The sequence below is a fragment of the Clinocottus analis genome, unplaced genomic scaffold (genome assembly GCF_023055335.1).
Source record: "Clinocottus analis isolate CAN_PGR_092001 unplaced genomic scaffold, fCliAna1.0.p SCAF_13, whole genome shotgun sequence".
Taxonomy (NCBI): domain Eukaryota; kingdom Metazoa; phylum Chordata; class Actinopteri; order Perciformes; family Cottidae; genus Clinocottus; species Clinocottus analis.
In genome coordinates, this window is record NW_027175854.1 from 7692165 (window position 1) to 7719044 (window position 26880).

Sequence of the window (26880 nt, forward strand, 5' to 3'; positions counted from 1 at the left end):
CTGAATCCGACTGCGATTAGATACTTCCAATGTTAGGTAAAATTGTGTTGTACATGGCATGAACTAATTGTAATGCTAAATGCTTAAGTCAGTCATAAAGTTAAATTAAAACCCTGAAAATCTCATTCAACGAAATGGGGCAGTTGGAGGGAAACTGTTTGGGAATAAACGCCCTAGCGAGTTGCGATTCAGCGCCAAAAAAAAAAGAACCTCATGACGTGTCAGCATTTGTTTCAGGAATTTCAAGCGGGATCTTTGTACATATTATGAAGGTCCTGTGTAAAAGAGAATATAACAGCAGCAGTACCTCAAACACAGTGAGAGCAAAGGGATGAGCCAGGTATTCCGAAGACTGGAGTACTTTCTTCCTGTTGTCTCCGTTCAGGTCGACGCTACAGAGCATGTGAAGCTTCGAGTCAACCCAGTACAACCTGCCTTTGATCAGATCTGTGAAGATGAAGCATAAAAAGAAAGGTCATAGAAGGCAAGATAAGAAAAACGAGTGAACAGAAAAGTGGATTGGAAATGGGAAACAGGAGTGAAAAGACAACAGGACAGAAAAAGAAAGATTACACAAGGTAAGAAAAGAGTGAAATAAGGGAGAAGCCAAGATAAACATTGAATAAAAGTGTGTTGATGGGAAATTAGACCAAGGAGAAGAAGAATAGAGGGACGGAAGAACACAGAAGAGGAATGGCAGGTAGAGATAAGGAAAAAAGAAAGAGGGGAAGAGAGGGAATCAAAATCAATACAACATTTCACTAATGACAAATTGATGGCTTTTCCTCAGTCACAAAGAGGGAGAAAGAGAGATCCAACAGAGGAGAGCATTGCGATATTGGATGGTATGGATACAATTTAAATACTGAAGTAGAAGCATAATAGTGTAGGTCTTAAATTTTAGTCAATGCAAGTATTAGCACTGCAATTAATTGAAGTGGCAGTTGAAGTAAAAAAGTAAATAAATAGGGGCAGATCAAATTTAAATGCCCTCAGAGTCCAAACGTTAGTTCCAGTCCAACGGCTGATAAGTTCATAAACTAGCTGAAAAAGCAGCTTCAAGAGGAAGGAACTATAGCTGCTGTGTAACAGTGCATTAAGTGGAACGTTGAAACCGCAGTGAAGGAAAATGTGGTATTAGCACTTGTGGACGGGTCATTGTTTGTGTGTGCGCATTCCTCACCCAGGGTGATGCCATTGGGCCACTGAATGTCTGTTGCCACCAGGACCCGTCTGTCCACGCCGTTCATACCAGATTTTTCAATCTTGGCAGGTTCGCCCCAGTCGGACCAGTACAGAAATCTACAGAGCCAACACAAACACACAGAGCAAGTACTACAGTTACAGTATTGCTTAAAGTTAAAAGGTTTTCACCAGACTTCAAAACACAAACTTCACCCACCCAGACAGCGGATCCACAGCAATGGATGCTGGTTCTTTGAGTCCTCTGTTCAACAGAACTTTATGCTTGGTTCCGTTGAAGTTGGCCACAGAAATAGTTTTGGTGCCGAGATCAGACCAGTACAAGTTTTTATAGATCCAGTCCACGGCGATCCCAACGGGAGTCTGGACGTTGTCGATCACTTTCTTGTGGATGCCGACTTCTCCTCGTTTGTCTAGCACAGTGCTGTGAGGCAAAAAAAAGGTTCAGTCGAGTCAAAACATGGCCACATCAGTTATAACTCTTCAATTAATTTTCCACAATACAATGATACACTGAATGACACTAGGTGTTCCCCCCCCCAAAAAAAAAATCCCAAAGGCTTTTTTTTTCCATAAAAAGACATAAAAAGTCTGATGAATTCAACTTTGAACTAAGATCCTGAACCATGGTAATTAATAGCACACGGCATGGCGCATTCGCTAAACATAAAAGCGCAGCTGAGGCTGACAGAATATAAATAGTTTTGCAGGCATTTGGCAAATTAAATTGTTGACCTGATTATAGAGTCTGAAGATCACCAAAGTGAGAGAGTGTAAATCTACCTGTACATAGCCCTCTGGCCGAGGTCAGCCCAGAAGATCATCTGCTGATTATAGTCTGCATCCAGAGCCACCGTGTTCCTCTGCTGCTCCACGATTTGAGTGTACTCCTTCCTCTCCAGACCCAGCCGACGGATGTCACGACGGTTAGTAAAGATCAGGCAGGGCTCCTTACCTGAGGACAGAAGGACGAGGTTAAGAGCGGGACAAAAAGAAGGTTTACCAGCCTTCAAAATGTAACTGGTTGCTCCGTTTCAGTGACGCTGAAGACATTTCACAACCTTTAAATAGGAGTCTGATTGAAAGGTCTTTGGTATACTCAAATGTTTTAAATCCAAGCGTGTGGGCTCTTTTAGCCTTTCACGTTATCCAGAATCTGTTTGAATGACGCAACCCAATTACTGATCTGTTGACAACATATAACCAGGATATCATTAGAGTAAAAACAGGATGCATTGTACAAATGATTGATTGTAAATGAGTTAATAGGATTGTATGACAAATAATTTCGAAGGACTGTGATTGTCTTTGGTCACTTTTGCAGTTAAAAGGACCATTGTGCTGCCTGTTGACAAACAGCATGTGATCACGAGACAGGAGGATGGCTGCTACATCTCCGGCATGTGGTCACTACACAAGAGGATGACCGCTACATCTCCAGCAGCAGGACAACTCTAGAGTGTTATTAGTGTATGAATCTTAGTAGTTCTCAATCAGTTAGTCAAACATATCAAAGAATATTCATACCAAACCAAATGTATGAGAATTGTCTCCCTGTTACTAATTTGACCAAAGGGTTTATTATGGACGATAATATATTATTTGAGAATTATCAACGAGTTATGAATCAAAGCAGCCCAATACAACAGCCCAGGTCAAATCACCTTGTTGGAAATTATGTTACATTTTATCTAACTTGATGAAAAAGGTGGACCAAATACCACTCAGTATAACCCATTTCAATACAACAGCAAGCATTTTTATCTCCAAAACACAGGACGGCAGTATGTTGTTGTGGTGCGGTTCACTGCAATGCTTCTAAAAAAGACATCTCAAAATATATATTTGTACAATATAAATTCTCGTTTGAGTTTTTTGAGCAGAAATCATGTTTATAGACAAAAGAAAGCCTGAGACAAAGACAGAAAAGCAGTTAACATTTAGTGCAATACTTCAGTGTGCATCTCATATTTCAGGCAGTTTGACTGTATTCTCAGTTGCTGACTCACCGACAGCCTTGCAGACTCCGGTGGTCGGATCCATCTGGTAGCCGTTGTGGCATTCACATTTGTAACCTCCCTTCAGGTTGATGCAGATCTGACTGCAGATGCCGGGGTTCATACACTCATTGATGTCTGCAAACACAGAGAGAGAAACACGAAGCGATGAGGAACCGAAAACAGAGGCAATAAAGCTGGTATTCGACATGTTTAACACGCAAGTCTGCTGAGCACTTTAATTTGGGCAATCAGGCATTTGCTTAAGGATCTGCTGCAACGCAAAAACTATTTAACACTTTCCTGAAGCATCCCCACGATTCCTTTTTATGATATTGTAAGCTTGGGACAGACAGTGACAATTCTACCTAACTATAACTGCCGTTTATGTTACCCCAGAACAAGCTGCTCTCAAACCTAAAAAAGTAAATATACACGTTTTCCAGGAGTTTATTTGTTTATACCTCGGAGGAGTTATCTGTGCAACTAGTGGGATTCATTCCAGATGGGATTACATTTCCTAATATCCAAAGAAAGCAACACTTGAGGCCAAGATTGCCTCAATAAGAAAACTGTCAGATAAGTGCCACCATAAAAAAGGATAGTTCCTTAAAAATAAAAACAAGTCACATTAGACACTTATACCTTTAAGACCAGAAGTGCACAACAACATGTAAATTAGTGAAATGTCTTGCAGTCACACCACCAGTCAGTGTCTGACATGGCCAGGATTTCTAAGCAAGACAAAAAACAAACAAAAAAGAAATCCATCTCTCCAGTCCATTTTCTTGTCAAAACATTCAGGACAATAACCAGACAAGGATGTTGTGATTTGAGATTAATTTTGAGTGCTTGTGATGTTTAAAGTCAACAGTTCCGTCTTTCATACAATTGAGTGCCTTGAAACAAATGTCAGAGAGCAACAATGAGCTGTGGCATTTCTTTCCCCAGAAGGAGTATTTAACTGAGTCAGAGTCTTAAAAACATGGCACTATTGAAAACGTTGACTAGTGGAATAGCAAACTGTTTTTTGACCAGTAAAAAGGGTTTTTTTTATAATTTTTTTTAAAAAAAATGTTAAAAGCCAACAAATATGGATTGAAGCAGAATATCTTTTTAGATAAAAAAAAAGAAGAAGTGAATTTTAGAAATGACATCTACCTAAAAAGATGTGGTCAAATTCATTCAAGACATTACATTTGAATTAATGTGTCTGGTGCCCAAAAGGCTTTGACCACATGCTGCTTCATCATAGAAGGCTTTGATGTTTTAAATGTAAAAAGATCTCTGTAGGGTGCTTTCCATCATGTTGTCGGACACAATAATCCAAGCCCGTCGGTGGTAAAATCAAGGACTTAAAAGGACAAGCATCGACGGCGGCGCGTTGCCTTGCGCAATTACGTTACAGCCTATTGAGCAGCTGCCGTGTGCACAGTTCATAGTCAATATTGGACCAATTATACAAAATGATTGTCCCCATAAGTCAGTTAGACAATGTAAAGGTGCCCTACCTCCACAGGTCTTGTAGTCTATGAGCTGAAGTCCGGGTGTGCAGTCACACTCAAAGCCGATCACCATGTCTTTGCAGATGTGAGAGCAGCCGCCGTTGTTCAGGAGACACTCGTTTAGATCTGAAACGCATGAAGTAAAACAGGCTTTGTCATATCTATAGGATGAGTCGTGAAAGCAAGACAAACCGTGGATAACATCTTGATTAGTAATCGCGTCCCACTCACGTCAGTTAACAGAAAAATGTAACAAATGTAACAGCATTTTGGTTTCATTTCGGGAAACTAGCAAGCAATAATACGATGATCAAAGTGTGGATTCAAACTGACATTAGAAGGATGTTGCAGTATGTCCACTACACATACTTTAATAATTAAATTAAAATGTAGACTTTGTATTCCCGAGTATGTAAATTCTTAATTTTAACGGGATTATTTACAAAAATACTATTTCTTGCAGTCCCCATTTCCTTTGTTCAATTGAGAGAGGAGAACAGTTCCTTTCTCCTCACTTTGTCAAAGCAGGCAGTACACCATGATGGAAAATAAAATGGGAAATTCAGCTCACCAACAACATTATGCGTTAAAATATATATTTTTAATTTGATTCTTAAAATGTTTAACATAATATGCCAATCTTTTCCGATTGGGACTGAGGAGTTTGGTATTCCGATAGTTGGAAGCATAACTTTTAGCCGAGTTCTTTGATCCATGAAAGAGAATTATTTAGAAGTACTATTCGTTCTTGCACGCCAACATAACATGCTGGATTTTATATTAAACCGAGTGCAACAGAGAGGACCATCATGTAGGTTTACCATGTTTGCTAAAATTAAACTATTATTTCAGGTATGGACACTATCCTGGACTAAGAAAAGGACATTTTAACTGAAAAGCAATTTGTGTTCTCCACAGTCGTCAGTCTTCATTCCTCATGTTGGTTTAACGCATCAATGAACAAAAATTTGCATTCTGGGAACCCTACCTCAAATATTTATAGTTCAAACGGTTTCATGCTGCTGACATTTAGAGCGGATAGCTGGAAAGCAGTACAAGACCTTTTTTTTTTAAGTAGTGACATTTGCAGATTACAGTAGACTAATGCACTGTGGGTTGATCACGGCTCAAACTACAAGACCATCCAGTCACAGGTAGACGAATGCAAATACACAAAAATCAAACAGTCAAACAGCTGATCAGTCAACATTTGTTCTGCCACTCAGTGGGCATGACATAAGCTTCTGCAACAGTTAGTCTTAAAACAAAGATTTCCTGTGGACGCATACTACTCTACATGAATGAAGATACACTGAAGAGATGCAGGCTTGAGCAAAGTAATCCCACATTTTTTTGCACAGGGCTCCAGGAAGCTTCATACAGTCCGGCTGTTTGTATAAACATTATTCTAGCACATGTAGAAGGCAAATAAGGCCGCGTTATAGTCAAGTTGTGTCTGATTCTGAGGCTGCAATAATGTTGGTAAAAAATATTGATTATATTCTAGAATGATCTATAACATTGAAAAAAAAAAAAATGCATTTCTATGCCTCTGCCAACTAGTCAAGTTGCCAACTAGTCAAGTTGCAGTTCATTATCCATGTCTGTCCAAGTTATTGCCAACAAAGAGGTGTGAGATTCATTTTTCACACGGCAGACAGGAATATCTGCTTTTCCATTTTTTTACTCACTGCATTCCTTGACCGGTTCGTCGCTCCAGTCAGGACAGTCTCGGGCCTTGTTGCACACTTTGCTCATCTCGATACACTCCCCGCTACGACACTTGAACTTCTCTGGTCCATTACACTGGCTCACTGTGGCGAGATAAAGGGTGTCACACGTGAAGGGAAGCAAATGCTTACATGAAACATTTTGATTATTGTATACAAAACTTGTCCCAGATAATCTCATCACGAGATTCAAATGAGTCACTGTACATCAGGATACAACTGCTTTTTAACAGTTTTGCTCGTCTTTGTATAGAGCCAAGAAAGCCTTTCGCCTTTGCACCCAGTCTTTATACTAAACGCGCCACAGATCCATTGCTGTACTTGCTACAAAAGATACGAGTGCGGTATTGATCTTCTCATCCATCTCAAAAGTAGTAATATGCTTTTGTGCAAATCAACTGCATTCCCACCAAAAAATTCATTAAAAGTGCCAAACTCATCTGAACTTTAGCAAGCGAGCCTGCAAACTATTTTCAGGTTAGAATGCGAGAGAAAAAAAGATATTGTAAGTTATTAAACTATTATGTTTTCAGCCTCACCAACATGTAATCTCTGAGCGAGAATTTGACTGAAAACCAACTTTAAAGAGTTACAAGTTTGTATTTGTTCTTGCTCCAGGAGCATAAATCTTTGCAACACTCATGGAAACAAGATAACAATGTGTTTTTTGGTACATTTTCTCCTGGATGAAAACAGCATTGGATGGTTTAAAAAGCCTTTCAGACATCAAACGGTGAACCGATACTCGGCTTGTGCTCTTGTACAAAAGCAGCGGTGGATTGTGATGTTTACACTTCCATATTGGAGCATCTTCAGTACACTAAACACAGACACTCAGCTTCTGAACCTCAGGACAGCCTGAGGTAGAATGTACAAAAGGAAACTCATCCAAAGAGAAGAAACAAAATGTTTCAAAAGCATCCTTCTGCATCGTCTTGGTTAACTGACTCTATATGTCAAAATATAAATAAAACAATTTATGTGTGTGGACGCAGCCATGCAGAGCACATACTATTTTTGCAGCCGACTTCGTCTGATCCATCGGCGCAGTCTCTGTGGCCGTTACACTGCCTGCTGCCCAGGATACAATTTCCGTCGTCACATTTGAACTGATCCGTTCCACAAGAGCGAACAGCTGCCAAGGACACAACAGAATTACACATAAAGTAGTGCATAAGCAATTTGTTCATTTAAAATCATGCAATTAAACATTGTAATTTATCAATAAGAGAAAAATGAAAATAAATGGAATTCCTTTTTTATATGTCAGTTAAAAGAGTCTTTGATTTCAGGCCCACATTGCATCCCAACACTCCCAAACTCATCTTAAACACTCAACAGCGACTCAATTAGCTGGCAAGCTTAAGTCAGCGTTTCCCCTACCATTATATTAGGGTGTGGGGTGGCCCCCTGAAATAACCACCCATCCCCCTGTAATCTTCTCTATAATCGCCAGATCACAATACGTCATTTACGGTTCTCTTTCCTATAGAACAGATCTACACCTTGTGCTGTTATTAAACAAACTGAACGGCCGTATTTTATTGACAGGATCTACACAACAGCTTGTCATTTCTGTCTCTACGTGGTCGCAGAAGCATAAACTAGGCTTTTAAGCCTAGTTTATGCTTCTCTGCGCTGCATTGCGCACGGTGTTCCGTCCCGATGCGCAGAAACACATGCACACACAGGTGAGCGCTGAGCACCAAGCAGCGGGCAGAGAGTGTAGAAAAATATGTTGCGTAAAAAAGCAGATAACTATATCTGCGTTTAAACGCTCCCAAGTAGAAGATGGCAACAGTAGCTCTCCTGCACGAAGCACCGGAGCAGCGCTCCTGCTCCGAGTGAAACGAGCCGAAGTGCTCGTGTCTTGTTTCAACAATGAGCTGCTGGCTTCACACATTACAAAGTACACTGACGATTTTTGGCGTTTTGCCAAAAGCCAATCTCCGCAAAGTCTCCGTCAGGTCGTCTTTTCTGCTGTTCCGTCTCTCAAAACCGGAAAAAAAATCTCATCTCAACGGAGAGTGAACTGAGAGCGTCCGTATCACGTCTACAACCCCGTTTTAAAAATATGTGTAGAGGAAAGCAGCTCACTGCAGCACTAACACTGATACAACCTGATGCTCACATCTGCAGTCTCATTCTGTTTTGTTCTGCAATTTGCTTTAGTTTTCCAAAATGAGCCATTTAGTAGTAAGTACACAGTTTATTTTTTGCACAGATAGAACTTTATTTTCATTGTTTTAAGTGATTGCAATTTCTTTTTTGTAGTCTGACGGGACAATTTGGTTAACTTGAAAGTTATTGTCCTTTATTCTGTTATTTATAAAAGCACAGATGGAGTCACAAAAAGATGTTATTTACAGAAAAGGTAATGCTTTTGGTGTTTTTGTCATTGTCCTCGCTCCCCCCCCCGAAGCTTTAAACCTAGGGGAAACACTGTAAGTATTATCCATGCAATACAAAACATACTAATAAAATGACTGCTCAAAACATTTCTACTGCCGCAGCTTGATTAAGGGGTTATGACCTGAAATGCCCGATTTTAAGAGTGACAGCTGTTCGGTACATACGACAGTTGGCTTCGTCACTGCTGTCCTTGCAGTCAGGGTCTCCATCACACCTCCACTTCTTATGAATACACTCTCCTGAACCGCACTGCATCTCACTGGACGAACACTTTGCTGGTGGCGTCGGGTGACGACCGCAACGAGAAGGAGATTCATCGGACTGGTCCTGCAAGAGAAAGAAAAAACTATGTGCTCAGATCACTCTGCACTGTTCTCATTCTGCTGTTGCAGCAGATAACGTCGTCCCAGCCAACAGCGGCTCCCAGCCGCAGCCACCACCATGTTGATTGCAGGCATTTCTGTTGCCCATGATCTTGTATCATGCATAGTCAAGGACGTTAAAGGTCTTCACAATATTAGATTTCAAGAGTTTTCAGGCTTTGCATAGTTATCAGCCACCGATCACAAGAGAATCCAAACAATGTGTTCAATCAAGTTATGACGGGTGATGTGCAGGGCCGAAATGACAGCTTTTAGGAATCGGATCTCAGATGATTACCTCTTTAATTAGAAGCTCAACTGGGCAATCAGACGGAATGGGATTAAGGGGAGCGGCAGGATGAGTTTCTCACACTTTCATCATCTCAAAGTCATCGACTCATGTGGGAGCAGATTAGTGTGAATCTACAGAACGCCGAGTCAGGACTGGCTGGGTGCAAGAGAGTGAACAACAATAACCTTCCCATTAAACACAGCGTATTAAATATTTGAGGGTGTGAGCATTTGTGTCAGTTTTTTCTTTCATTTCCCAGCAAGGCATTACAGTGCTAACCACACAGCCAATTAACAGGAAATGGGCAAATTGCAGACTCAGGAACTGGTTCTGCCACGTGTGAAATGTGATGAGACTGTCAAAGTTAACGTGGCAGGTCAATAACCACAGGGTGTTTAATGTCAAACATTAAACTTGCAAGACCAGTATGTGTGCTTAATGCGTGTGCTCAAAATCTACTTGGAAAAAAGGAGGAAGTGCATTACTGTGCGCCTGCTAAAAGTATTTTGTTTAAAAAAAAAAAAAAATTTAAAAAGTGGCAGAAATCCAGATATGAAAAGTATCATCTTCCTTAAAGTCCAAAAGGCAGTGGGGGGGGGGGGGGGGCAGCTATAGAGTTTAACAGCTGATCAGCATATTATAGAATAGCTATAATTTTGTTTAGGCCAGCAGAGAAGGCCGAGCTGGCCCGCCACTGCAGAAGGACGTTTTAAAATACATCAACTCATGTTTTATGATTTATTAAATATATACACACACAATCTTTGACAATGTAAATGTCTTTTGGTATTTTACTCTGCATATTGCTTTCTATGCGTTTGTCCGTAGATATCAAATTTAAAATGCTGTAAATAAAACTACAATTACGGCCTCGCGGTTGCATGCCAGCCAAGTTGTAGACCCACGCTCTTTTTGAGAGAGAGTTGCTAAAAAGAGGACAATAGCCAGAGTAATAGTCTTTGTCTCACACATGAAAATAAATCTTTAGTTTGTTGGTAAAACAAAGATCACTCGAGATGACGACCAAACTGTTTTCTCTGAGTCATGCACCTTGCCAGTGAGTAAACATTGTGCCAGATGCACCTGCTCGCCCTCTGCCACACTAAGGTTATAGCCATATAGGAATTGAACAAACATGCAATTCATAATAAGTTGAGTCTGAACCTTAAATTACACCTTCAGCAAAACTACCGAAATAAACTACTGCAAGAGAAGTAAATTGTCAAGTCTAGGATTGCAATTAGAAGAGACCAGTGTTTCCCCTACCATTATAATAGGGGGGCGGGGCGCCTGCTTGAAATAACTCCCCGACCCCTTGAAATTTTCTCTATATAGCGCCAGATCACAAAATGTCTCTTTCCTGTAGAACAGATTTACACCTTTTTCTGTTATAGAACAAACTAAACAGCCATATTTTATTGATTGGATCTACACACAGCTTGTCATTTATGTCTCTACATGGTTGCGCGAGTTCCGCCCCCATGCGCACAGACACTTACGCGCATACAGGTGAGCACTGAGCAACCGCACAGCAGCGGACAGAGAGTCAAAAAATGTGCTGCGTGAAAAGTAGACAACTAAGTTATATCTGCGTTTTAAACGCTCCCAGGTTGAAGATGGCATCAGTAGCTCTCCTGCAAGGAGCACCGGAGCAGCTCTCTGAACAATGTTCTCTGAACCGAAAGTAAAACGAACCACAGTGCTTGTGTCTTGTAGAAACAATGAGCTGCTGGCTTCACGCATTACAATAGTACACGGACATAAAACTAAGTCATTAATAAATATGGAGAAATTCCTGTACTGTCGGGTAACTGTTTAGTTACGCCGTTAACAGTTTAAACTTGCGCACGCGCGACTCGCCTATTCTTGGCGTTTTGCCAAAAGTCAATCTCCAGAAGTCTCAGTCAGGTTTTTTTCTGCTGTTGTGTCTCACGAAACAGAAAACAGATGAACATGAAGCATAAACTGAGAGCGGCCGTATCAAATCTACAACCCAGTTCATATTTGTGGACGAAAGCAACAGCTTTCTTCTACAAATATAGCTCACTTCAGCCATTAATACTGATACAACCTGATGCTCACATATCTGCAATCATTCAGTTTTGTCAAAAAAATATTAGCTCATTGTTTTCCACAATGAGCTATTTAGTAGTAACTAAATGTTATTTTTGCACATTAGAACGTTAATTTGATTGCAATTTAAAAAGAAACTTTGTCTGATGGAGCAACCTGGTTTACTTGAAAGTTATTGTAATTTCCTTTATTTGTCACTATAAAAGCACAGAGGGAGTCACAAAATGTTATTTACATAAAAAGTTTGAGAACCACTGCATTAAGGGTCTGTGTCATCGCCGCCGCCTCACCCCCCTCCCCCCGAAGCTGGAAACCTAGGGGAAACACTGGAGACCCTGTTAAGACCTTGAAAAAGACCCATTAGAAGAAATTAGGCTGACTGAGCCAGACATCCACTCCCACATCTTCTTGTCATGCCACTCTCGTGCATCAGTGATTATTGTAAGCATCTGATCAGGTTTCTCAGATATTTGCAGTCCAAATCTGCTGCCATTAATAATTACATGACTGAAATCAAAGGGGTCTTCTGATGGTGAAAGAACGTGATCTCCCTTAATAATTTGTCCACAGCTTGTTAATCAGTTCCTCCATAATGTGAGTGGCATCTTACTATGTATCCTCTTACCTGGCAGTCAACGTCGTCATCACACACCCAGCTGGCCGGGATGCACGATGAGTTTCCACACTGGAACTCACTGGGGCCGCAGGAGGACGGCGCACACTCCACCTCATCAGACCCGTCGCCACAGTCGTCCTCGCCGTTACACACAAAGTTGCGGGAGATGCAGCGACTGCTGGCGCACGTGAACTCATTTGGCGCACAGGTGATGTTGCCTGGAGGCAGTTAGGGGGACATGAGGCGAATGAGTTAAAACTGTTCGAGTTCAGTCTGATCGCGTGCGACTAAAAATCAGCAATTTCCAAACAAGCCTATTCATCTTGTATACAGGTTACAATTTACACATTGCCAGGACTTTCAACTTTTAAGCATTTAACACCACAAGTTGATGTCACTTTCTAAATTGAAGGCAATTCATTCAAAAACTGATGCAATTTCTCACAAGTATATGATAGGTCAGTTTGATTAAATCAAAGCAGGCAAATTTGAAATACAAAAACAGACAGTGCCTTTCGTGGCCTGAGTCGGTAGGACTCTCATAAGACTACAGTATACTGAAGCAAGTAAAAGGAAAAAAGAAATGACATTGCAACAGTAACGACAGTTCCAAACAGCCCAAAAAATAACCAACGACAGTTTGTCAGAAGCTTCATGTCACGCGTTTGCACGGGCTAGCGGTCGCACACAAGCTCGAGATTACCATGCATAATTCCAAGGCCGAGTAATGCAAAGCGTACTTCGGTTGGATGGTGAAACAGTGGAAAAGTGTTCACTAATTTGGCATGAGATGAATGAATCGGTTTGTCAGATGCCAGGACAACATTACTGCCTGAACAGTGCCAACTGTAAATATTGGAAGAGCTGGAATAATGGTCCGAGGCGGTTTATCATGATTTGGGAATTTAGATATTTGTGTGCTTCCTAGCTTGAGTTTGACCCTTTTGTTTCAACTTTCAAAACCAGCTATATAAATGGTTTTCCAAGTTTGGTGTGGGAAAACCGGACTGTCCTGCAGAGAGCACCAACCTCACCCCATAAAACGTTTGCATGACCTGGAACACCAACTTCGAGCCAAACTTACTATACATTCATTGTTAGTCACCAAAAGCGTATATTGAATTGCTTACATCCATGTTCATTTGCTAGAAGTCTGCTTCGTCTGCGTTTTATTAACACGATAAGCTTCAATGCCCCCAGTGCTAAACCATTGGCAAGACCGCAGTGCATCTGCATCCGAGCATCAGTCTTAATACAACTCAAGATTGGGATGTTAAAGATGGAACGCCATAGTCATTGGAACACAGACTATGTGCAGCAACAATTTTTCCTCCCATTTGAAATTCATATTCCTCGCCTGGAGGGAGGTGCCGGAAAAATGTTGCTGGACTGCTTTGCTAAAAAATTGGATGGATGGAGACAATTTACCAGCATGTTACAAGCTGCTGTGGAGTTTCCTGTCAGATCCAATTATTTTAGTTTACACTTTGTCCAAGCAGAGCTCTGTGTTCTGAGAGCAAAAGCCTGTCTGTGTGTTTATGCTGCACAGTGTTTAGGATAAACAGCTGGAGGATGAGAAGTAATTGATACACATATCCATAAACGGTTTTAGTGCTTAAGTAGTACTTGGATATATATTTTCCCCAAAGGTGATCCATCTATATAAAATACTCCTTCAAGCCATATTGTCTTGTGTTTTTGTGTGAAATGTTGTCTATTCCTTCGACAACTTGAACAGCATAGCTGTAAAGGAGGATATAGCTGGAGCCCAGCATGATTTAATCTGAAATTCATAAAGTGAATGTGCTACAGGGAAGTTGGGTTACGTTTCTGCATACAAATAGGTCTCGTCCTATGAAGTCAAGACTTTTTGGAACAAAGATGTCATAGGTACAAATGCAGCATCTATAACGTGGCATCAGTTTTCGCCAATTAGCAGGAAAGCATTTTTTGCAGCCCTCATTCCAATATCAAGGGTGCCAATAGGCAGATTCATTGTTTGAAAGGTGCATTCAGGCAATCCGCGTAAACCCAAGGTCACAAAAGTGTAATAACCACATCGTACATGTCTTCAAGTGCTTATCAAAATACATGACTTGATCTGGACAAAAACAAGCTACGGCAGGTTGTACATAATGGTAACCAGGCACCACCTCCACTAGTTGTCCTTATTAATCACGGGGCATTCCAGATAATCAAAGCTCGATTCGGATAAACTGCAAGTGACATAACCTTACTGTGACATGGGAAATAATTAGCTTTCAGTCTGAAATCCCCATCATGTCAATTGACAGCAACATGTCTGTAATTAACTTTGAAAATTGGGTTTACAGTAACCAAATCTAAAAGGACATTTAGTTGCTCTCAACTTAAGGTTGGACTATGGGAGAAGGTTCAGCATTGACTCCCTGTCCTGCATAGAACCAACACATGGAGAATTAAGTGGAAGAGACATAATGCCTGTGCACTTCTTTGAGTTAGAAGATCTTTCCTACATGACAAACAAAATCCAGGAATTAACTGAAATGACATATATAAAAAAAGGGATTAAAAAGTGGACCAAAAACCCCCCTAAGTTAATGTGTGCTTGTCTACATACCACAGTTGACCTCGTCCTCTCCGTTGTCACAGTCCTTCTCTCCATCACATTTCCAGAAGTTGGGGATACACTGAGTGGAGCCTGCTCCGCAGCTAAACTCGTTCACTCGACACGTCCTCATGTCTGCATGGGAGAAAACAAAGAAAACGTATCCCTAATCAAGCGATGCATTGAGTCATATTAAAAAAGTACATTTACGAGAAGCCATGTTCTGACAAGTGAAGAAAAAAAAAAAAAACTTGCTACTTGGGTAGGACAATATATATTATCCATTAAAGATTGGCTGAGCACGCCCGTTTATTTTTTAAAGAACATATGCCTTTTTATTTTGCTTGTGTAATGGTCGCCGTCTGTGACCATTACAAGTGAGAGCAGGTGATCCAACTCTGGCTGTGCTTTCACCAAACCAGAGTTTGTGATTTCACCAAACCAGGAGTTTGTGATTTGAAAGACTAACTAAGACAGTTTGGAGTTCAAACCTTGCATTTCTCAGTATAATTTCTTTTTTAATAAAAGTTTGAATATTATGAATAGCATTTTGATTATTTCTTAAAAATAAAAAAACACATTAAGAGCTTGTGGAACATGGCAAGCACTGCATTCAATCACATCTACCAGTTGAAAGTTGAAGTTTTTATCCAAGTAATACATACTAACGGACTAAAGCGACCAGACTGCTGAATCAGATTGATTTAAAAAAAAAAAAAAACAACAACGCAAAGTCAAAAAATAGCAACATGTTGAAGCAGCATCATTCAACAGCTGCAGTGGCTCTACGTGTTGCCTTTGAGTGCATTTCCCCCCACGATAGCAGTGCCAAAAACAACATGACAGAACAAGGACACAGCATATGTTACTGTGCGTTACATAAAGCTCGCAGCTTTTGGCAGATTAATGGTGACGATGAGCTTTGTATCACTATCTTTGTGACTGGTAACTTGTAAAGTCCTCACTTCTGTTAACTTGATACAGAGACAACCAGAAAACTGCAAGCTGTTCTATAATCCAGTTTGCTGGAGCTTTAACAGCTGAGGTCGAGAAAAAGTACATTTATATACAACTGGGTTTCTCTCCAGTAAAATGAACCCCCTCCTTTTAGTTTTACATTTGTCAATTAAAAAGTAAAAAATTATTTCCCGTCCAGATAGGGGGCACATCATCCTTTAACATAAGTCACCTGGACGTTGAATGCAAGATGTTCATGCATCATTAACAAACAACTTATCTCAGCATACTATTCATTCCACAGTGCTGGTTTCCATAAAATTTCAGCTGCCCGTTATCCCTACAATCTTACACTGGAGCGAGATAACGAACAGCGAGGCACAGAAAATCGGACTGCACGGTTATAAGAGCGGCTCGATGTAGCTCCACATGAAGGTGAATAGAAAAGTATCTCCTACAGCTGCTTGAATTATTGACTATGAAGATGTAGTTTTGATAACAGCCAGGTAAAAAAAGGCCGACTCGATTGTAAGTCACGCACCAGAGTGGATTCAGAAATATGTCAATGAGGACAGTGTATAACGTTTTTTTCTGCAACAGACTTCTGTCGTCTCGAACTAGACGAGCTCACTGATCATATGATCGAGTCTAAATACATGCTCCTTAATGAAATTAAGGTCATGCATATTGTAGAATCCACCCAAATAAATGCTTAACAGACTTTAATATTCACTATGGTGCAAATGTGATACAAGAGTTTGTTGCTTCTTTTTTAACACCTTAGATGCGAGAAAACAAAAATTAGTCCTTGAGCTAACTATAAAGCAAGAAATCTCATTTGGTCTGTTGGTACGTGCCCCTTGTCATCTCAAGAACTATTCATTATTAATAAATTCTGATTAAACAAGCGATAGTGCTCCGTGCTTCAGGATTGAGTTGAGCAGGTCGTCTGCAGCAGGCTTTTATAGGCCATGCACGGCTCATTGCAGTTCACTTTTGCTGCTCGATCTACCGACTTATAACAAACTGTTGAGCGGTACTCGTTGACAGCAGCACTGTCAGGAGCAAAGCAATCGGCCCGGTCTTAACTGTACTAGGTTTGGCTCACTGGGGCAGGTATGCCTATTTTGCAAGTGTTAATTGAAATAGACGTAGATCGAAAGGTTTGCCGATTTATGTATTGAATATATCATGGTATAGAGTCTCATTTTATTTATTCTTGCTTATATTTTGAACATATTGCAGTTGGTATTTTGGTAGCTCCCACACCAAAAAATAAACTGAAAAGGATTTTCAGCGGACAACAATGTGAGCCTGTGTAAACAAAAACAGATGTTAGCTGAAACCAGGTTTAAACTAGAGTTCAGAGGTCCTGCTTGTATTACAATGACTAAGTTAAGAGAAGCTGAGGTTCACTTTATTCAACACTGACGCAAGACAAATGACGTAAGCACGACCACAGCACGAGTCCTCCACTCCAAACTGCCTGGAGACGTCTGCATCCACACACACACACACACACACCCTTTAGATTCCATTCCCAGCTGCTAAGTTGCCAAGTGTAACAGCTGATCAAACAGTACAGCGATATAACCGCTGTAGAAGCTGGGTTGAACTGCACGTACACCACTGCAGCTATGGCTGGAACTCGACCTCTTAAAATACAGTGTGGACTACAGACTAGAATGCTTGTGATGACTTTGAGTTGACCGACAAGTCCAAGTGGAAACACAGGTCGTACCATTTAATTTACACAAGTAGAGACTGATGTTAGACAGTCGACGCCTCTAAAGAAGGAAAGATCAAATGGCACAGCCAGTCACTCTGAAGTTGTCAGCATGCAATTTCATTACTGTAAAATGCAGGATACAATTCAACCCCACTAGAGAGCGGCGCTATTTGTGGTTCTTTGAGTCTGAAAAAGCAGGATGGGAGCCAGAGCCTTTCGTTATCAAGCTCCTCTTCTGTAAAACGCAGCCTCCACTTTGAGAGTAGGCTTCAGACTTTTCTCTTTGATAATGCGTCTAGTTGGGGCTGGCTGAGGTTTGCCGGGGTCCAGCCCCTAGATATGCTGCTATAGGCCAAGACTGCTGGGGACATTTTAGGATACACCAAACTCCTGTCCTCTTTCATCTCCTTCGATATGAACTCATGTCACAACAATGTACATTACTGACTTTGTCCTTTGACACGGAGCCTCCTATGCCAATGTGATGCCGTCACTTGAACCGGCTCAACAAAAAAAACACCATTCAAATCAAGACAGAACGCAGGACAGACAGAACAGAAGTTTAAGGCTACAACAAATTCCTCCCCTGATACGATCCATCAAGGCATAGTGATAGAATAGAATTAGTATCAGTGCTCCACAAGCTACTTAGTTTGCACAGTACCCATTTTACTTCAGTCTCTCACACTAAACCCCGGGTAGGTCTTGGCAACCATACACAGACAACAGCTTTGAATAACTCTAAACAACTCTCCAAACTACACTGCTCTCATTTTTGGCAGCACAGATCCCCTTCAAGAGTGCAGACGGGATTAGCCCCGATTTGAAGGAAGGTTGTTTTCTTTTCTGCCAGGAGGTAAAGAATTTATTTTTGCATTGTTTAAGTTTGTGTACACACACACACACACACACACACACACACAGTCTGTGTGAACATCTTAAAAGTACAATAACATACGCCAAAGCAGTAAAGTCAATGTCTTTTACTGTAAATAGTGAAAACTCAATCAGCTGTATGTTGAACTGGCACAGTAAAGCTTAAGCACCCAAGAAAAAACACTTAGTACCAAAATGGTTTTAAATGAAAGCTGCTGACAGTTTGTATTTTCTACTGCGCAGATGTATGGAATAAAGTAAATGTTTCATCTATCCTCCAGAGCCCAACTTCATTTTTCCTCCACTCATATTAGTTTCATCATGATGTTCAGTATTTACTTACATTATCTTTAGTTGACTTAGAAAAATGCTTTTGGCATTCAGAAAGATATAAGGAAGCGTGAATATCAACCCAGCATGTATTTGATACAGTGCCTTCATCTTCCCTCTGATGTTCATCTTTGTACCTGAGGAGACGCCATAGTCCATTTGTCTTGACAACGGCACAGTGAAGGCAGCGCAGAAGAGTCTCATTAAAAAAACTACTTCAGTAAACACTTTCCATCAGCTCTCATCTTTGATTTCAACAAGCACGCCGGCAAGACCTCACGTCACAGCTGTACCATTAAAGTTAGCAGCATCTTAGTCCATTTAAACAAATATGCGACTAAGCGGCTCAACCGCGCCGCTTTTAAGTGACTTTCTGAATTTTTTTCTATGGCAAGAAACCGCATGAAATCTCTACGATGTACTCAGTTGGTTACCAAGACAACTTTGGGAGTAATCAGCCATATGCATTACATCTTTCCACCTTATAGAAAAAGTTTTTACAATATAGTATCTCAGTTGTGGTAGAACTCTACTTTGCCATAGGGAGCCCCAAGGAGGCAATACCTCATCATAGATTAGCGCTGAAATTAAATTGACCAAATAGTAGTAAATGTCCTAATATCACTTCAGCATCTACACATATAGGCAAAATATATTTAAAGTACTCACAATGCAGAATCTTCCTGTTTGAACCCTTACATTAGTTTTATCATTACTGAACCCCAACTGTTCTACGGGGTGCCAAGTCCATTTTATACACACCCTGCTAATGCAACATCACATTTTATAAGATGATGCGTTTTTTAATGTGAAATCTGAATTTGTCTTGGGAAACAAATGTAATATATGAAAACAAGTTTGCATCATAAACTCTGAACAAAAGTTGCCTTTAAACACGTGAGGTTCAAAGAGGAAACCGCCTACTCACGGCAGATTTCTACGCTCTCGTCGGATCCATCCTCGCAGTCTGGCTCCCCATCACAGTGCCATCGTTTTGGGACACATTGGCCGTTCCGACACACAAAATCCATCTCCATACAAGTCTTACTCACTGGAATGGGAGAAAAAAAAAAAAAAGATAAGGTTCATTATACAGAGGAGACAGCCATCATGTTCTTTACTAAAACATCTCACATCAAAGAAACACAAGTGCATGAATAATAAAAAAGGGGAAAAAGACCAAAGCCATAATTGCCACACCTCATGAATATGAATTGCAGTACACCCAACCAGAGCTTCTGCAACAAATTTTAAACGCATGACCTTTTCACCTGTCAATCTGATTAAGAACCCAAGCACCTTTGCATTAAAAAAACCACACACACACACGCACACGAGATTTGACTGCTGGATGAATTTTCCGCAAAAAGGCTGGAGATCATTGAAAAACATATTTAACATATGAAAGTGACAAAAAGAAAAACTCAGTCTTGAACATGATGTTTTTTCCGCTTTCAAACGTTGTTTAACACATGGCAACCTTGAGATTTCGTTAGCGGCCCATTTGGAGGCTGCCCGCCGAGTCATACTATTGACAAAATGGTACTGAAGCAACATTAGGGTTAGCTTCACTGTGCTTCAGAGTTAATGGGAGATTCTTACACCTCAGTCTAGCCGTTGGCCATCAAGTGTTAAGTATTGAACTACCTACAAGTTTCCTGTCTTACGTCGACGGCCAAGAGTGTGTCGTTGCATCAACTCAAAGTTATTAGGTCTGCAAAATTATGTGGCGCCGTGAACTTGACGGCTAACAAAACCTGCAGTTTAATAGGTTAAACTTGAGCGATTTCAAATTGTCTATAACACAATAATTCTGCCACCCCTAGGAGCTGTGTGTCCACACTGGGCTTGGAGTTTCCTCGAGGCCTTACTCAGTCTGTCCAGAATACAAATGGGAACCCAAGAAACAACAAACGCCCAAATTGAACCAGCAGCAAGTCGCAGCAGGCCTCATTAACAAACTTCTTTTGCGAATTAATTTTGGATTCTCATCCTTTGCACGTCTCTATCCGTTATTCACTCAACTGGAGATCAGAGACGATCTGACTTCTAACCGAAACAGAACTGAGACTCACACGCAGCAGAGTGTCAACGCCTGAGTGTGATTGGGTGAAACAGATTATGGGCAGAAAAGGCCATGATCCGTTTTAGTCCATCACCATTTAAAGTATTTGTTTGGCTTTTGGCACAAACGTCCTCCAAGTGTTAGTCTTGAAAAATTTCCACATCCACATTTCTGGAATTTTGAGCTTCATTAACTTTTAACTGCTGTGGAAACGTCGAATGAATTCTCTGAATGAAATCCGGTACTTGTATAGCAGACCACCTATAGAGTCCTGCAGTATGATCAGCTGTTTTCTCCCCTCCTCCCTTGCTTTAGTCTTATTTCCTTCACTTGTTCTTTCCTCCCTCCCAGTCTCATATGACCCAGATAGATGAGGGACACATGAAAATGGAGAAAGAGCTAAAATCTATTGGACACACTTCAGTTGTATCCATATTTAGCACTGCGCTATCTGCTACCTTCCTATCACCAGGTCATTCTGTCCCAAGGGATGCTGGGAAGTCTCCTGATGGCACCAAGCCAACATGGCGGCTTTCTGAATGTCAGCCGACATCCGTGTGTAAATGTGAAGTAGTGCAAGTAGACTAGAAACCTGCTAGTCTATGTGTTGGCTTGATACTAAATTCAATAAAATACAAACGGGCATGTATATGCTAGTCTGTAACAGCTTGTCAAACTATGTAAGGACATTAACAACCAAAGACCAAATGCAACCGGAAAAGACCCAGTGTTGGTGGCCAGATAATACAAACATTTGGTGTACACAGGTGAGCAACAACAAGCATACAAGTCACTAGATGCGTCCAACTACATTATCTGTAGTCCTAAACTGAAGGTTCAATACCATGACAGAGTGAGTTTTAAATTTGGTTAAAAAATACATTTTTTAAAAAAGAGGAGCTAAAGACATTTGTTGCTGCTCAAGATTGTTGCATACATTTTGTCTAAAAAGCAAATCTGGTGGTAAGGAAGAAGGTTAAAGACTTAACCTAGGCGGTGGTGTTCAAATTGAGAGAAATAAAATAAAACTCTTTGCAACAGTTTTTAACAATGTAAAAACGTGATCTGGCCACCTGCGAGTTGACCTTTCATGTTACAAGTCGGACACAATTTTCCAACTTAAATTGACATATTGTATAAAATCAGCGATTAACTTTTAATTTGGACGTGGAGCCTGCTGGTGTGAGATCTTTGAGGGGCGAAGCTGCTCGTTGAGAACAGAGGCTACATAAAAATACATGCTTTCACGTCAGACTCAATTCCTCAACACTGCAGGCCTCACGCGGGCCAGACTGGGAGAGTCGTAAGGCGCCCGGGTCTGAACTACGCCATCTGGAGAAATTTAAAGCGATAAGCTCTTCCCAATGCAAAAAAAAAGAAAAAAATGCAGTTAATGCATGATCAAATAGTTAACCCTGTTAAAGTATTGCCAGACTGATTCTGCACTAACGCGTTAATCTGCCCAGCCTTAGCTAAATAGTATTTACAGCTACGAGACAATGTATGTAGGATGGACTAGTTATACTACAGTGCGTGTTCATGGTAATAAAGGAACGTGTCAGGTAGCACGCGAGTAGTGCGCGTTTAGTATCTCACCACAGGAGCTTTCGTCACTGCCATCTGTGCAGTCCTCATCTCCATCACACTGCCAAACGGACGGGATGCAGCGACCGTTTCCACACTGAAACTGGCTGGCCTCACATTCTGTCTTAGTACCTGCAGAGGAAGACACAGAGGGGTAAGTGATTATAGTGCAAAATGAAGTCATAATTGATATGACTATTAGTTTTATGTCATATGCTTCTGTTTAGTCCTGTCAAGTTAACAAAAACAAATTGGTTTTAAAATAACTATGTGGCACACAGCAGATCTCAGCTATCACTGAGGCTGCTCCACGTGTTGAGTTTACATGGAAAGTTCTTCTCGTCTCTTGACGAGCGGGCTTTACAATTTCACAACAGTACTTGTTAACCACCTACTAGCTGAAACATCACATTAATTTATAAACAATGCACAGGAAAGAAAAAACAGTCTCCTTTTGAGTTTGAGCACTGCGCTTGTTGAAGATGACGCAACATCAATATTTTAGTGGGGAACTAAAGCTCAGTGTCCTGAAAATGTCTACAGGCTAACATCTGTTCAACTGCCTGAAAGGCTGCAGAAAGTGACGTAGAGGAAACAGTGGAACATAGTTGTGGTTCCAAAACCATGTAAAACCATTTGCGTGACTTAAAGTAAAAGTTTCTAGTTATTACTCATTGTACTTTAAAAGGTGGAATAGATCACAAACTGAGGCGGCATTTGAAAATAAGTAGTAAACTTAACATATGAACACCAAAGAGTAGATGGAAGATTGAGGAGAGCAAAGCAATTAAAAACAATAGTCAAGGGAAAGAATACACTGCAATTGTCGTGCAAAATCAAGCTACGAGTCACAGCAGCCATCGAGCATTGCTGAAAGTGTGTCAGCATTGAATTCACAGTCTGGTGAATAAACAGCGGAACTATAGAAACAAAATAGTCACAAGATTCAATTCCCCTTAAACAAGAAGGGAGCTTTTGTAGAGCAGCATGCAGCCTTGAAATAGCGCCATCTGACCTTGACACTCATTTTAGTCTGGACACAGTGAGGATAGAAACCCAGGAGAGTTCACAGATTCAGCTGAATCACAGTGCCATTGAAAAGGTAAACTACTTAAGTATATAAAATGATCACATTTTGGGTATCTGAAGACAAAAAGTTACGGGCCAAAAGGAGTAAAAACATTTTAACAGATTGGCACTCTTGTCAGGGTGGAAAAAGCTTTTTACAACTGCATTTAGCTGCTAAAATGCCATTATGAAGGAAACGGTTTTAAGTGGGTCAGCAGTTCCTTAAGGGAGAGAAACATTCTCTCTTAATTCAATTTGAACCTGAAGAGCCTCGGGCCTTTAACTGAGCCGGCAACACAAAACTGAAGACCTGCATAAATAAAAATGGTGCCCAAGTTAAACACTCTATGGATCTACTGACTACGTAGCCGAGTCACCAACCATAGAATGTGGTCCCTGCGTCCACAAATACCGCTACACAGTATGTTTGGGTCTTGAGCCTCTTAGTTCACAGCACAGGAGGAGGTAGATATGCAGCCAACAGTGACAGCCTGCAGACCGCCATTCAACCAAGAGTACACCAGCTGCACACCACGGTCATATTACAGAGCAGAGAGTACGCTGACCTTTCATCCACATCAACCACCACAATCAAAGCACTATGCATTACGGTGTTTTAAATCTGGACAAACTCATAAAACATAACTATTGACATGCAGAGAGATAATGGGGAGAGGGACCAAACAAGTTAATTACCTCCACAGCTCAGGAAAACCTTCCTCAGTGAGACAGTTCATACTGCTCACCATTTGACAAGAAAAGAAACTCAATAGCAAAGAGTACTACAACTAAAGATGGCCGACTGACAGGCCAACAGTAGCTGCAACAAATGCTGGTTTTTATTGTTCCAACAAATGTCAGAAAATATAATATCAAGAGTTGCCGAATACAAAATTCCTGGAGTGCAGGGAGCTGTGTTCTAACCGCTTACTAATAAAACTGAGCAGAAGCTACAAAAAGGCAAAAATAGTATTTACTTTTAATTCTCAGCTTTAAAAACTGGCAGTGGATAAATTGAAACCTTGGCTTTGACATTTCATTAATTACTTAATCTACAATAAGAACAATTCACTTTGATGATGGCAACCAATATGAAAAGCAAGATGCAGATGACTGGTCCTTGTGCAGACAGACATTTGTAATACACAACATGAGTGTTTGGGGGAAAAGTGTAACAATCTGGGTTCCACAAAACCATGAAACTGCAGTCAGCCGTTAAACGACCAAAACATTTGGGCAAAGAGAGCTAAAGTGGGAACTACAGGGCCCAACAAGCCACAAAAAAGTTTGGAAGTTCTCACTGCTTCTTATCTTTTCCAGTAAAACAAAAACCCATTTCATAACACTTTCTATCTTGGTATGACATTATCATTTGTTCAATGTGACAACCTCAGTCTTGTTGCCTTGTTTGTGTACTGTATGCATGCATTACTTACTGCATCGTGTAGGTCTTTGACTGAGTGGCGCAGAGATGCATTGAGCCAACCGGGTTATTTAACCCCTAACCTTCCACCCCAAACCCTTAGTTGCCTGGTTTCATTTTACACCAACATCCTAGCATTATCCCCCGCATCATTCTACTTATTCATACTTTAATGCATTTCAGTTTGTAAATCTCACTCCGATCCTAACATCTATACAGCACAACTGTGTGTTTGTAAATGTAAAATAAGATTACCCCTTTTATGAAATAAGCTAAAACATTCAGATTCATTCCACTACAACAATTCATTTTAAACTATTAAATGAGGTTTCATCGAGAGAGAAAAAAAAAAAAATCTGATCATGCAAAGAGGAAACAGACCATTGAGTCAAGGCACAACAAGAAACTTCCTTTATTTTTTGAAGACCAGGAAAACAAGACTATTATTAAATAGTGCTTTAACAGGCTCACTGCCATGCATGCAGTGGGTTGAGCTTGAGGGGGCTCTGGGATTTCCACAAAATGTTTAAAATGCATTGCCAAACAAAAATGTTGCAGTAATTGAACTGAAGTACAGTTTTATAAGCTTTTGATCAGAGCATCCCACTGTTGATGCGAGTTGGGCCCTGTCCAGCAACTTGTTATGATTTTACAATGATCTATACTTCCCCAGACATTGGGCCAATTAAAAAAAAATCTTGTACATCTCGTAAATTTGAGACCAAGTTTGTCAGAATCACTTGGATACTGCTCAAAATATCCACAGAAACAGTTTACATTTCATTAATGCCAATCCAAACTTTTTTATTCTACAAAAACTAATCAACCTCCTAAGTCTTAGAGGTAGAAAGAGACAGATTTAATAACCCGTTTTGCATGTAGCTTTTAGATTCAAGCTTTATCTATCCATTTAAAACAAAAACTGCTCATCAAGCGGCGCGTGAGATTATTCAAGTCTCAGATATATACCCGCTTTAACTAAGTTCACCTGTGCATGATTGTTCCTTTGTATGCAGTGTGTATCCAGCGTTTTTGTGGCGCACTGGTTGTGCCAGATGATTTAACCACATGATGCAATTAAGCCAGAAACAAAACACCAATGAAAGAAATAAACTGGAAGGGACCACTTATACCAGTTGTGCTGCAAAAGGCAAAAACTCTTTTGCGCATTAGAAAAGCAACAAGCAAAACACACCTGTCATCAGAACTTGTTACATAAGGAAATATTTCACACCAACCATAAAAGCCCTGACTCATCTCAGCCTGCCCTGCTGCTCACTGCTGACGCACATTTAATGCTGACGGAGCGATAAGGATCATATAAAGAGCTTCAGACACCCAGTGACCGCTTAGTCCTGTGTGTTAATCAAAAACAAAACAAATCACCATGTACAAAAGTATGATAAAAAGGTAAAGCAGGTTTTTCAGATTGAACAGTCAGTTTTTCAGCAGTTCATTTTGCCGAATCGATCCATCAATATTCACTTGTGACGTTATAATTCACAGAGACAGCGATTAGAGCTGTGCCAATACAAGAGTTTTTCGATGAACAAAAAAAAAAAAAAAAAAAAGCTATATTTTGGACTACTTATTTTACAAATCTTTAACTATAGACAGTTCTCAGATTTGTTTTCTGAATGTAAGTAGCCATTTAGGGAATATGTTGCCTCAATAATATACAATATAAAATGTTTTCCTTTAACTTATAGTTTGAGTGTCAGTACACAAGAAATCGGTGTAATTCAACTCACTCTAGTTTAATTAGTGGCTGTTGTCGTTTACTGACAGACACCCAATGCAGATTTAAAGTCACTGGATTTCAGATTCACCAATATCTGGCAGATACAGACCAATATCTGGGTCAGGTATCTGTGCCAATAGGCTCAAGCTATCCAAGACAACACGTTTTACACTGTAGACAGTACTGGAATATTAATTCCTGTTTAAGTTTTGACCAACTACTTGCTACATAAAAAGAAACTTGACACTTATTGTAATTCCTGTTGATATTGAAGATTTGTTTTACCAAGTTGTTGGTGTGCCATTTATTATTATTTTAATACTTCAACAA

General features: G+C 40.4%; 1 protein-coding gene across 3 annotated transcripts in view; it reads right to left on the reverse strand.

Moving 5' to 3' along the window:
• The window catches only part of vldlr (very low density lipoprotein receptor), a 42710-nt gene that overhangs the window by 12377 nt on the left and 3453 nt on the right, over positions 1-26880 (reverse strand). For all 3 annotated transcript variants that reach the window (XM_068573457.1, XM_068573456.1, XM_068573455.1), the window contains exons 2-14: positions 22331-22450; positions 19598-19720; positions 14790-14912; positions 12200-12408; positions 9012-9174; positions 7448-7570; positions 6397-6519; positions 4712-4831; positions 3213-3338; positions 1987-2158; positions 1403-1627; positions 1184-1302; positions 308-447 (exon numbers count right to left, since the gene is read on the reverse strand). In XM_068573457.1, coding sequence (XP_068429558.1) covers positions 308-447; positions 1184-1302; positions 1403-1627; positions 1987-2158; positions 3213-3338; positions 4712-4831; positions 6397-6519; positions 7448-7570; positions 9012-9174; positions 12200-12408; positions 14790-14912; positions 19598-19720; positions 22331-22450 — 1886 coding nt within the window. The remainder of the gene's footprint in view (positions 1-307; positions 448-1183; positions 1303-1402; positions 1628-1986; positions 2159-3212; positions 3339-4711; positions 4832-6396; positions 6520-7447; positions 7571-9011; positions 9175-12199; positions 12409-14789; positions 14913-19597; positions 19721-22330; positions 22451-26880) is intronic.